Source organism: Xenopus laevis, chromosome 8S (genome assembly GCF_017654675.1).
Source record: "Xenopus laevis strain J_2021 chromosome 8S, Xenopus_laevis_v10.1, whole genome shotgun sequence".
Lineage (NCBI taxonomy): Eukaryota > Metazoa > Chordata > Amphibia > Anura > Pipidae > Xenopus > Xenopus laevis.
In genome coordinates this window covers 101,122,985-101,136,151 of record NC_054386.1, presented here as the reverse complement: position 1 = coordinate 101,136,151, position 13,167 = coordinate 101,122,985, and the positions used below count along the sequence as shown (strand labels likewise).

General features: G+C 42.8%; 1 protein-coding gene across 2 annotated transcripts; it reads left to right on the top strand.

Annotated features, from left to right (window-relative positions):
* The first annotated feature begins 3,148 nt into the window (after nt 1-3,148).
* LOC108700394 (toll-like receptor 2) lies at nt 3,149-8,956 on the top strand. 2 transcript variants are annotated; one of them, XM_041574534.1, is made up of 3 exons: nt 3,149-3,235; nt 5,582-5,704; nt 6,220-8,956. In XM_041574534.1, exons 2-3 carry the CDS (start codon nt 5,691-5,693, stop codon nt 8,720-8,722), a joined length of 2,517 nt encoding a protein of 838 aa, XP_041430468.1. In that variant the 5' UTR covers nt 3,149-3,235; nt 5,582-5,690; the 3' UTR covers nt 8,723-8,956. The 2 variants fall into 2 exon arrangements, with proteins under 2 accessions (XP_041430468.1, XP_041430469.1); XM_041574535.1 differs by lacking the exon at nt 3,149-3,235 and having other exon boundaries at nt 5,317-5,704.
* The last annotated feature ends 4,211 nt before the right edge of the window (nt 8,957-13,167 follow it).

Genomic DNA, 13,167 nt, shown 5'->3' with positions numbered 1-13,167 from the left:
AGCCCTTAATTTATGAATATCACCTCCATTGCACTGGTTACCACACTTGAATCAGGGCTTTTATTTTTTATATATCCCAAATATGTTCTCTTATTACATTTAGTGGTTTGGCCCATATATTGAATGTTACATTCCAAGAGATACACCACAAACGAAGTGTTAGGGTTGATAAAATGGTTAATAGTGTATCTCTTGTGTGTAAATGAGGACACAAAGCATTTCGTTTTTTGGACATGTTGGCATGTGAAGCATCGAGTTGCCCACACTTGAACACGCCTTGTGTGCTAAGCCATTTCCCTGTTCTGGGAACCTGTACGTAACTGGGTGCTAACGAATGGCCTATAGTGCGGCTACGTCTAGTTACTACTTTAAAGCCATAGTTCAGTATAGAGTCCAAAGATCAAATTCCTATTCAAAATTCTTTTGATTCCATGAATTTGGGGCTGTACCTAGTCACAAAAAGGCTGGTGAGTGGCTAATGCCACTTTGAATGGACATCTGAACCGCTGAGTCGGTCCCTAGTTCATGTAATTTGTTTTCTTTCTTGTTAGAGGGTGGATGGTTGTTAAAGGGGAACTCCACAAAACTTTTTGAAAAGTAAACATAATTTCAAGCAACTTTGCAATATACATCATTTAAAGAATATGCAGACTTTTCATGATTTTTAATGGTTTCTGACAGTTCCCTAAGCCTGCTGATCTGTCTGACTACTTTGCTGAGCTGCTTGACTACATGGCTGATCTGTCTGACTACTTGGCTGATCTGTCTGACTACTGTTACTTTGTATCAACAGCCATCTGTCCTCAGCCTGCATCCTCCAAACCCCACTCTGCACACGTGATTTCAATAAGGAAAGGAAGATCCCAGTGCAATGCATTGTGGGTTATGTAGTTCCTGCATGCTGTCTGTAAGCTGTGGAGAAGTTGTTACAATGTGTAACATCAGTGTTTAGTCCCTCCTTCCCTGCCAGGATTTCAAATGATGCAGAAAGAGAAGAACTGTTACACAGCTGGATTTCAGCATAGACAATGCCATTTATTCAGACTTTTTGAAGAAACAGGTAACTGTGATGCATATATCAGGGGTTTCTGTGTTATGTGGCCTCTTTATCAAATTTTGGTTTGGAAGCCAGGGTTCCCCTTTAAAGGCCTTATGAAAGGCGTTTTATGATACTGTAAGTTTCTGCAAACCCTCGATCTCTGAATCTTTGTTTAAGGATTTCTGATTGCTTAAGAAATTCACTGTATCATCTGTACATAAACAAAGAAGTCTCATAAATTGCCCAACGGGAATGGCTTTATAGGGATACTGTCATGGGAAAAAATGTTTTTTTTTCAAAACACATTAGTTAATAGTGCTGCTCCAGCAGAATTCTGCACTGAAATCCGTTTCTCAAAAGAGCAAACAATTTTTTTTATATTTAATTTTTAAATCTGACTAGACATATTGTCAGTTTCCCAGCTGCCCCCGTCATGTGACTTGTGCTCTGATAAACTTCAGTCACTCTTTACTGCTGTACTGCAAGTTGGAGTGATATCACCCCCTCCCTTTCCCCCCAGCAGCCTAACAACAGAACAATGGGAAGGTAACCAGATAACAGCTCCCTAACACAAGATAACAGCTGCCTGGTAGATCTAAGAACAGCACTCAATAGTAAAATCCAGGTCCCACTGAGACACATTCAGTTACATTGAGTAGGAGAAACAACAGGCTGCCAGAAAGCAGTTCCATCCTAAAGTGCTGGCTCTTTCTGAAATCACATGACCAGGCAAAATGACCTGAGATGCACCTACACACCAATATATGAGGTTGTGAGTTTAGCCCCCATTGCATTACCTTGTTTTTGTAAATAAAATTTGTTGTTGTACAGAAATTAATTGTGATATAGTAGAAACTCAGTGGCTTCCAGTAAAAAAGACTGTAGTTGTATTGAATATGTGCTATATTTTTGCAGATGGTATTTGATGGCTGTTAAGCCTGTGTGATGAGGAATGCTGATATATAATGAGGTAACATCTAGGGAGGCCCATGTATAATGATTTTTCCATTTAAGAGTAGATACATTATCTTTGCTGTGTTGGCTGTTCCTGATGTAATTGGGTAGTTGAGGGACTAAAGGCTGCAAATATGTGTCAATAAGCTGCACTAAGGGTTCCGGAAATTTTGGGGCATCCTAGTGGAGGGCAGGTTTCTTTGTGTACTTTTGGTAAATGATAAAAATTTGGTATAGTAGATTGTTCCACTTTTGGGAAATCAATTTGTCTATCATTAAAGGAGAAGGAAAGCTACAGAGGTAGTTTATTGCCAATAGATGAGCCACAATAGTACAAGCTACAACACAATATTTATTCTGCAGAATGCTTTACCATACCTGAGTAATCAGCTCTAGAAACTCTCTGTTTGTTTAAAATAGCAACTGCCATAATAGCTTGGTGTGACATCACTTCCTGCCTAAGTCTCTCCCTACTCACTCGTAGCTCTGGGCTCAGATTACAGCAGGAAGGGGAGGAGAGAGGAGCAAACTGAGCATGCTCAAGCCCTAGCCCTGGAGGTTTAGGCTGAAAACAGGAAGTCTGATACAGAAGCCCATGAGTACACAATAGAAGGAAAGAAATGTGATGTTTCTTTGTGGACTCATTACATTGAGGGGTTACTGGTGTATTTATATAGACCTTTCTGATAAAGCTTACTTACTTTTAGCCTTTCCTTCTCCTTTAAGTAAAAAAGAAGCTACATAGTGTATGTAGTTGCTTTTGAAAAAATGTTTGTAGGGTTAGATGACAAGATTTCATACAATATAGTGTCTGTGAGCTGACGTACGGCTTCCCCATGGTAGTCCTCAAACTCTAAAATGACCACCGTTCCTCCTTTGTCTGCAGATCTGCAGCACCAGTCAGCTCTCCTCCAGCCAAGGCCCCAAGTCCCATAGTTCCTTGCATGTGTCTTCACAGGCTTGACTTTGGCTACATTGTTTCAGGAGTCAGATCCAGCAGTGCAGAAAATAAAAAAGGATAGACAGGTACTACTTTCCATAAGAACTGTAGTTGTGTTAGCTTTGCTGAGGGTTCATTGGTCAGGAACAACTAAGATATGACAGGCCACACCCACAGCCACACCCCCAGGCTGCTGCAGCCTCAGACCTAAGCTGCCACGATCTTCTTGTAAGGAGCTGGATACCAGTCGTGAGAGTGAAAGAACTGGCATAGGCATGAACAGACCAGGCACCTGCAGCCAGGTAAGCTCTGTCCTTTTATTTAAAATATTGCTCCTGTAGGGGCCGTGTCCTCCCTTGTGCCATTTATGTCTCTTCAATGAATCCCAGGGTACAGTCCTACAGATCACTGCTCCCCATGCATCTCCCTGTCTCTCCCTGTCCATCTTCTGACAGATTCACATATTAATGCCGCTTATAGCACTATGGGCATTTCCAGGCCAGAAACGACCCAATTTGCACTCCATGTGTGGGGGGTCTTGGTAGGGAATCCCATAACCTGACTGCCCTTACAGTAAAGAACCCCTCCTATGCTGATGATGAGATCTCCTTTCCTCCCCACCAATGAATCACTCATTCCCCCTCTCTTGGTAGGGAATCCCATAAACTGACTGCCCTTACAGTAAAGAACCCCTCCTATGCTGATGGTGAGATCTCCTTTCCTCCCCACCAATGAATCACTCATTCCCCCTCTCTTGGTAGGGAATCCCATAACCTGACTGCCCTTACAGTAAAGAACCCCTCCTATGCTGATGGTGAGATCTCCTTTCCTCCCCACCAATGAATCACTCATTCCCCCTCTCTTGGTAGGGAATCCCATAACCTGACTGTCCTTACAGTAAAGAACCCCTTCCTATGCTGATGGTGAGATCTCCTTTCCTCCCCACCAATGAATCACTCATTCCCCTCTCTTGGTAGGGAATCCCATAACCTGACTGCCCTTACAGTAAAGAACCCCTCCTATGCTGATGATGAGATCTCCTTTCCTCCCCACCAATGAATCACTCATTCCCCCTCTCTTGGTAGGGAATCCCATAACCGGACTGTCCTTACAGTAAAGAACCCCTTCCTATGTTGATGGTGAGATGTCCTTTCCTCCCCACCAATGAATCACTCATTCCCCTCTCTTGGTAGGGAATCCCATGACCTGTCTGTCCTTACAGTAAAGAACCCCTTCCTATGCTGATGGTGAGATCTCCTTTCCTCCCCACCAATGAATCACTCATTCCCCTCTCTTGGTAGGGAATCCCATAACCTGACTGACCTTACAGTAAAGAACCCCTTCCTATGCTGATGATGAGATCTCCTTTCCTCCCCACCAATGAATCACTCATTCCCCCTCTCTTGGTAGGGAATCCCATAACCAGACTGTCCTTACAGTAAAGAACCCCTTCCTATGCTAATGGTGAAATCTCCTTTCCTCCCCACCAATGAATCACTCATTCTTCATCTCTTTGCAGGGAATCCATTAACCTGACTTCCCTTATAGTAAAGAACCCCTTCTTATGCTGATGGTGAGATCTCCTTTCCTCCCCACCAATGAATCACTCATTCTTCATCTCTTTGCAGGGAATCCCATAACTTGACTTCCCTTAAAGTAAAGAACCCCTTCTTATGCTGATGGTGAAAAACATTTAGGCACCTGCTCTGCTCATGTTTCCCTGTAATTTCTGCTGCAATTCAAATGCCATTAAGTGACTGGAGGCTTCTCAATGGGTAGATCCCTGCAACTGGCCACTGAGCAGGCAGCAGATGGTGGCACGTTGAGGGCTAAGGCACATGGGGTATTTCGAACAACACTGATGTCTGAATAAGCAAAGGGCAATACATGGCAAATGTTTGTTATGCAACCAGTCGATTGGAGAAATGTTTTTCTCAGTCTGACAATTACAGGCCAGTGAGTCTGATGCCTTTAGGGAATTCATTGAGGGTTTTGTATAGGGTATCTAAATCCAAATAGAAAAGGAATTCTAAATTGCTCTTTTGATAAAGTGTAATTTCCATGAAATTTCTATGTTTTGAGATCCTGGCCCTTTTTGACTGCTAATAGCGGGATTTCAGCCACATCCTTTCAGCGCTTCTGTGCTGATAGCTATAGGGTTAACTGCCTATACAAGCAATGTTGCCCTTAGGCTCCAATGTGGACAGTTCTCAGCAGAAGATATCTGTGCCACCTTAGTTGCCCCCTGTAGCTGCCCATCTTCTGCTTTCAACAGCAATTACATTCAGCAATAACGCAATATCTCCTGGTGCACAGCAGGGGGCACTTTAATGAGCTGGTAACAAAGTGACTGAGCAATGGGCTCCTCGGGATGTTTCTAGGTAATAAATAGGGCATGGGTGTTGGATCCACGTGGCAGAACCAACACTACAAGTTAATTACTCTTCTCTCTGCCTCTCAGTGACCCCTGGATGTGGGATAAACAGTGCTCAGGATCTCAATTCAGCCAAAGGATTCAATATATACGCACGTGCACCAAAGTGTAATGCAGTTTCCATTGCATTAAGGCGTGTTCATTTTAGGAGCTGAAAATCCTGCAGTCAGGTAAACAGATATAATGAAACCCATACTGACAGCCTCTTCTGTAGGTGCGGAGACCTGGAACCACATGGCTTTGTTGAATTTGGGGTCCCTAACAGCAGCCTCGTCTATCAATAAATGTCCTGACCCCGCATCAGAGATGATGTTGTGCTGATAATGCCCTCAGCCAGGTAAGTATATCTCATATGTACCCCCCTGTCACTGACTGGTAAGGTTAGTTAGGGTGCAGTGTGCCAAAGGGGCCAGTTATGCCACCGACTGCAGGGTTTTTTGGCTTGTGTAAATGACTGGGATGTCTTTCTGACTCTGAGAATGGCCGCAGGTCAAGGTGGTTGGAGACGTCTTTGTAATGAGTCCCTTTGACGTGTCACCATGTTGACTCTCTGTTTCGGACCACTTGAGCAGCATGAAGAGAAGGACTAGGATAGGGTCTTGCCAGGGGAGAAAGAACAAATGTATTTGCTGAAGCAATAGGCGTTCTATGTCTATTGTCTACCTACAATTGTTAAAAAACATCCGTCCTGTTTCCACTCCTCAAGGTGCGTACAGGTGCACCCACCTCTGTTTATCTTCTCCTTAACTTTCTCCTTCTTTGTTTGTTTTTGTTCTCGCTATTTGCTCAGCTTTCCGTGACAAGTTTTCAGTTATGCCATTTTTTTTACTGAATTTCATTCTTCTCTAACAGATGTGAAGACCATGGACATGTTTTAACCCAACAGAAGGTTACCATTTGCTTCTTGTTGTTGAACCTTGTGAAATGGATATCAGGTCAAAACCCCTGCCAAAATGACTCAACCAACAGATATGCCAACTGCCAAGGGCAGAACCTTGTTGAAGTCCCTAAGGACCTTCCCATCACAATAGAAAGGTTGGACCTGTCCTACAACAGGCTATTTCAAATCAAATTTGATGATTTTTCTGCTTACACCAACTTAAGAGCCTTGAATTTGAGTTTTAACAACATTTCCACCATAGAAAGAGGCTCTTTTGCCTCAAATGCTTTTCTGAGGAACATGACCTTGTTTAACAACAGTCTAACGGAGATACCATCAACATTGTTTGAACCTCTTCTGCTCTTGGAGTTTCTTGACTTGTCCAATAACTTGTACAACTACTCTACCCTTGGCAAAGTTTTCGAAACCTTGGTGAATCTACAATATTTGTCCATTGGAGGCCCATTAGTAAGCAAAGTCCTAAAAAATGACTTTGCCCCCATAAAGAACATAAGCCTCAAGAAATTTTCATTGAAGACCATGTCCAGTATCGGGTTTTATGAACCAGGGGCCTTTAAAGTTCTCAAAACAAGAATTTTATGGTTGGACATTGCTCTTGATGCAAACGTACAAGCTCTGCCACTGATGTTAAAGGACCTCGCAGGAAAATCGATCGACAGCCTCCGTTTCCGAAAGTTATTTGAGTTCACCCATAACACAGATGCGAGGGGTTTATTCTGTGGCTTTGCAGACATTAAAATTAGGGAACTGATTTTTTACAGGGGGACGTTTACTGAGAACCTCTTGCACCAGGCCTTGCACAGCATCCAGAAATCTGTCATCCAAGACCTGTTGCTTCTGTCTGTTAAATTTGATCGTTCCTTGAATACCAATAGAACACATATTCTATTTGACCACCTTTATCTGAACAGCCTGGTCCTTAAAGACATATCTGGCCCTCGTATCTTTAGATTTGACTGGACTTTCACTTGGTTCAGTAAAGTCAGAAACCTTCACATCAACAGTGTCAATTTTGAATATGTGCCCTGTAGCGCCTGGAGTCAAATGGGCAATCTAGAAAGACTGGATGTATCCAGCAACCAACTTCTGGGCACAAACCTTTACAATCCATTGTGCCGAGATGGTGGGTTACCCAAGCTTGATACATTCATAGCTAGAAGTAACAAGCTGCAAAGTCTACGATTAATATCTTTATTGACAGCAAACTGGCCCAGGCTGGCCAAACTTGATCTAACGTCTAATTACTTGGGAGCAATAAATGAGGTTTGTACATGGATTCCAAACATAACAACTCTCATTTTAAAGGACAACACCCTGAAAATGGGCATGTTCCAGTGTTTGCCCACTTCTGTAGAGCTCCTGGATCTGTCTAATTCCGAATTACAATGGTTAGACATGAGTTATTTCAACAGAGCAACCAACCTTAAAGAGCTGATTCTCAGCCAAAACAGACTAACCTTCATGTCAAGTGAATGGAGAAATCCAAACCTTCAGGTTCTGCACCTAGAAGGCAACTCAATAAGTCTTATCGACGAGGGTACTTTTAAGGACCTGCCCAGTCTGAGAAGGTTGACAGCAGGAGAAAATCCATATGATTGTACCTGTGACCTTTATGCGTTCTTCAGCTCATTGCAAAAAGACAATGAGATGCTGCTTGTCGATTGGCCACAGGGGTATCATTGCTTTCACCCTCAGAATCTTCGAGATATCAACATTCAGCATTACGCCCCAGGGAGGGTTGAGTGTGATGTGAGACTGGTGATTGCAATTTCAGTTTCAACTACTGCTGTCGTTATTATTTTCTTCATGTTTCTGTGCTGGAGGTTTGACGTTCCGTGGTACCTCCGAATGACATTGCGCATAGTAAAGTCCAAATATCGTTCTAAAAAACCCAATCATAGCAGAGACTACAACTATCACGCCTTTATCTCCTACAGCCATTCGGATGCCGACTGGGTGAGAGGGGAGCTGCTTTATCGGCTGGAGAGCTGTAGCCCCCCGTACCGAGTTTGCATTCACGAGAGAGACTTCCTCCCAGGGAGATGGATCATTGACAACATCATCGAGAACATCGAGAACAGCCGCAAGACCATCTTTGTTCTCTCCCACAACTTCGTCAACAGCGAGTGGTGTAATTATGAACTGTACTTTGCCCACCAGAGGGCTATTGGCCACTCATTTGAGGACGTCATCTTGGTGGTCAAAGAGAAGGTCACTATGGAAGACCTGCCCAAAAGGTTCCAAAAGCTCAGGAAGATGCTGAGAACCAAAACTTACCTTGAGTGGCCTTCAGAGCCCAGCAAGCAGCATTTCTTTTGGATCCAGCTCAAAAGCATTTTAGGGGAAACTAGCTTCACAGACCAGGAGGGATTGTCTGTGCTGAACGAAAATGTTGTTTGGAACCCATATTATGTCTCTATCAGCTATAGCAATGTGAATCTGCCGGGCATCTGATGGCTAATAATTCATAAATTTTTTTACTTATATTTATTACTTGCTTTGTGATACTCGACTGTTGCTTTTTATCATCACAGATCAAGCAAAGATCAAAGAATAAAGTTTTTGTAGCAGGAGAAGTGGGTAACTGTTAGAAGTTACACCCGTGCCGCCACTAAGTATCCAATGAGAATGTGTCTGGGAAGGTTTTCATTCATCCAGGTCATGATATATCTAGTAGAAATTCTAGTATTTCTAGAGCAACTTGACTTACTGAGTAATCATTGAAGATGTTCCATTACTCATCCAAGCAGCTTCTTCTGTTCAACTGAGCTGAAGAAGCTGCTCGGTTGAGTAGTGAAAGGTCTTCAATGATTACTCAGCAAGTCCAATTGTTCTTGATTTACTTCTTCTAGATCAGTGATCCCCAACCAGTAGCTCGTGAGCAACATGTTGCTCACCAACCCCTTGGATGTTGCTCTCAATGACCTCAAAGCAGGTGCTTATTTTTGAATTCCAGGATTGGAGGCAAGTTTTAATTGTATAAAGACTAAGTATAGTAAGAGTAAGTAGAGTCTTCTGTAGGCTGCCAGTACAAATAGAGGCTACCAAATGGCCAATCACAGCCCTTATTTGGCACCACAAGGGACTTTTTCATGCTTGTGTTGCTCCTCAACTCTTTTTACATTTGAATGTGGCTCACGGGTAAAAAAGGTTGGGGAACCCTGTTCTAGATATAAAGTGAGAAGCATATGTGAATTCAAATTACTGACTCCATTAAAAGTATAATATTAAAAACGTCCATAAAGAACAAAGGTAATCCAGTAGCCCCAAGGTTGATAGAGCTTTGGCTCCAATCCAGTCGTTCTTCTCCAGTCCAACTGCTGTAACTGTCGAGTGGAGTATAACTTAGACCATCCCATGCCTAAACTAATTAACTCAATGCTCCCAAGCAGTGGGGCCCCATATGTCTGGAGTGCCATGTCCCAGACCTTAATAAACTGGAACCTGATCCACCAAAAACCTTTTTTATGGCCTCCTACTTTGAAAGGACTCTGACAAGAACCCTGCCTCTCCCACCCTGATTGGGTCTAGTCTTAGACATCACATGTATTTATATCTCATTGTGTGGAAGAGGATCAAGGGTGATGGTCATGGCATCACTGGGCATGGTTAGGGTATAACTAGGAGAGTGTTGACATCTGTAACATAGTAAGTTAGGTTGAAAAAAGACACACGTCCATCAAGTTCAACCTTTTAACTTTTTTTTAACCTGCCTAACTGCCAGTTGATCCAGAGGAAGGCAAAAAATAAAAAACAACTGAAACCTCTCCAATTTGCCTCAGAGGGAGAAAAATTCCTTCCTGACTCCAAAATGGCAATTGGACTAGTCCCTGGGTCAACTTGTGAACTATATCTTTGTTAAAAAGCCCCTGAAGGTAAGAGATTTGGACTAGTAGCTACATGCTACAGTGTGGGCCAGTAGTAGACTAGAAATTCAACCTCATCTTCGGTGATACTTACTTGCACCCACAACTGCCAGTTTCACTTCACTCTGTGATCACTAGACAAGGGACTTCCTTACGGGATTTGAACATCCAGTTCTATCACCAGGCACTCAAGCTTTTATTTAAATAAAACATATTTTAGAACTCTTCGCGTTCTTTTTCAAAGCACAAAATAAGGGACTTGAGCAGATCTGAAATGTCAGCAAGAGATGAGAAATAAAATGTTTTCTATCAACAGTCAAGTGCCCTGGTGATTGGATTGGATCCTCTGTGATACCCGACACATAAGGGGATGTGGGATATTGTATTGGCGCAACTCTTATTTTAAACCCTTCAGCGTGTTCTTCATTAAACAGATGTTAGACAGGAGCTTACAAAAGGTTGAAGTTGACGGAGGTGTTTTTTTTTCATACTCAACTAGTATAAAACAATAAGTCAACAGTTGTAAACCTGTTATGTAAATGGTGCCATCTAGTGGATGAGATTATCACACTGCATGCGGTCAATAATAACAATAACATTTTTATGGTGATTTTCTCCTGTGGGACTCGAAGCACTTAGTTAAAAGGAACAACAGAATTACACATTAGCCTGCAGTCATATGCCTTTAAATGATCACTGCTAATATCCTTATCATTTAAAGTAGGGGGTACATAATCTCTTATAATACATGAGTGATACTCAGAGTTCCCTGTATAACTCAGCCTGCAGCCTTGTGCCTTTATATGGTCACAGAACAACCCCTCAGTGACTTCTAATATCCTTATCATTTACAGTAGGGGGTACATTATCCCTTATAATACATGAGTGATACTCAGAGTTCCCTGTATAACTCAGCCTGCAGCCTTGTGTCTTTATATGATCACAGAACAACCCCTCAGTGACTTCTAATATCCTTATCATTTACAGTAGGGGGTACATTATCCCTTATAATACATGAGTGATACTCAGAGTTCCCTGTATAACTGAACCTGCAGCCTTGTGCCTTTATATGGTCCCAGAGCCCCTCAGTGACTTCTAATATCCTTATCATTTACAGTAGGGGGTACATTATCCCTTATAATACATGAGTGATACTCAGAGTTCCCTGTATAACTCAGCCTTGTGCCTTGTGCCTTTATACAGTCACAGAACAACCCCTCAGTGACTTCTAATATCCTTATCATTTACAGTAGGGGGTACATTATCCCTTATAATAGATGAGTGATACTCAGAGTTCCTGTATAACTCAGCCTGCAGCCTTGTGCCTTTATATGGTCACAGAACAACCCTTCAGTGACTTCTAATATCCTTATCATTTACAGTAGGGGGTACATTATCCCTTATAATACATGAGTGATACTCAGAGTTCCCTGTATAAATCAGCCTGCAGCCTTGTGCCTTTATATGGTCACAGAACAACCCCTCAGTGACTTCTAATATCCTTATCATTTACAGTAGGGGGTAAATATACTACATATTGTGCATTTAGTACTGTGGTTCTACTCATGAAGGGGGTATTAATGTTACTCAAATTCTGCTGCAAGTAGCCTATAAAGTATTTATACCCTGTGTTCTGCTGTGAGTAACCTTGGAGTATTGATGTAACCCATGGGAACCCCTGTGGGAAGGGAGTGTGACTGTGGGATAGCAGGTATAGTAGGGAGAGATGGTGCCTATAGAAACAGTGGATAATAGTCTCTGGGAAGGGAGTGTGACTGTGGGATAGCAGGTATAGTAGGGAGAGATGGTGTCTATAGTAACAGTGGATAATAGTCTCTGGGAAGGGAGTGTGACTGTGGGATAGCAGGTATAGTAGGGAGAGATGGTGCCTATAGAAACAGTGGATAATAGTCTCTGGGAAGGGAGTGTGACTGTGGGATAGCAGGTATAGTAGGGAGAGATGGTGCCTATAGAAACAGTGGATAATAGTCTCTGGGAAGGGAGTGTGACTGTGGGATAGCAGGTATAGTAGGGAGAGATGGTGCCTATAGTAACAGTGGGATAATAGTCTCTGGGAAGGGAGTGTGACTGTGGGATAGCAGGTATAGTAGGGAGAGATGGTGTCTATAGTAACAGTGGATAATAGTCTCTAGGAAGGGAGTGTGACTGTGGGATAGCAGGTATAGTAGGGAGAGATGGTGTCTATAGTAACAGTGGATAATAGTCTCTGGGAAGGGAGTGTGACTGTGGGATAGCAGGTATAGTAGGGAGAGATGGTGTCTATAGTAACAGTGGATAATAGTCTCTGGGAAGGGAGTGTGACTGTGGGATAGCAGGTATAGTAGGGAGAGATGGTGCCTATAGTAACAGTGGGATAATAATAATTAGGGAAATATTTTGGTGCACAGCCCATCAGACGAGTTGGTGAGAATCCTGTTTCCTTTGCTATTACTAGGAGTAGTGCTGTCAGTTACTGCAACACAATATATTTTCTGTATCAATGTAAATAGTTGCCTAAAGTTACACAAATACAAAAACATTGGCTGGATTTCCGCTTTCGGCTGAAGGTGTCTCAGCATGCAGTGTCCTCTTCCCTAATGTTCCACCCTGTTGCCATAACTGACAATTAGTCCCTACCCATGATTGCCCAGGACAGTAATTACTTTGTGTTGCAGTAGGAGGAAGGCTCCAGGCGTGAGGCAGGTGAGATCTGACCCACACTGCCTCTGTACAGACATGTGCTCACTCACATCTCTGTTACAAGCTGCTCATTTGGCACACACAGCATAACGTACTTTCCCTGTTAGTAAACTAGGCTGAATTGCTGTGATGTGGTCACTTTAAGGGCTCCGATTTGTTTCCGCCGAGCACTCAAGACATGGCCCAATCATTCAAAACCATGTCTAACTGCTCTCCTCCCTGTGGTCATAAAGGAGGGTAGAGCTTGATCCTGAGTGAAAGTTTTGACTAAGTAGCAGCTTTCCGGCATTCTGATGTGACTGAACATGAACTCAATCAACCAGGAAGCTGGTG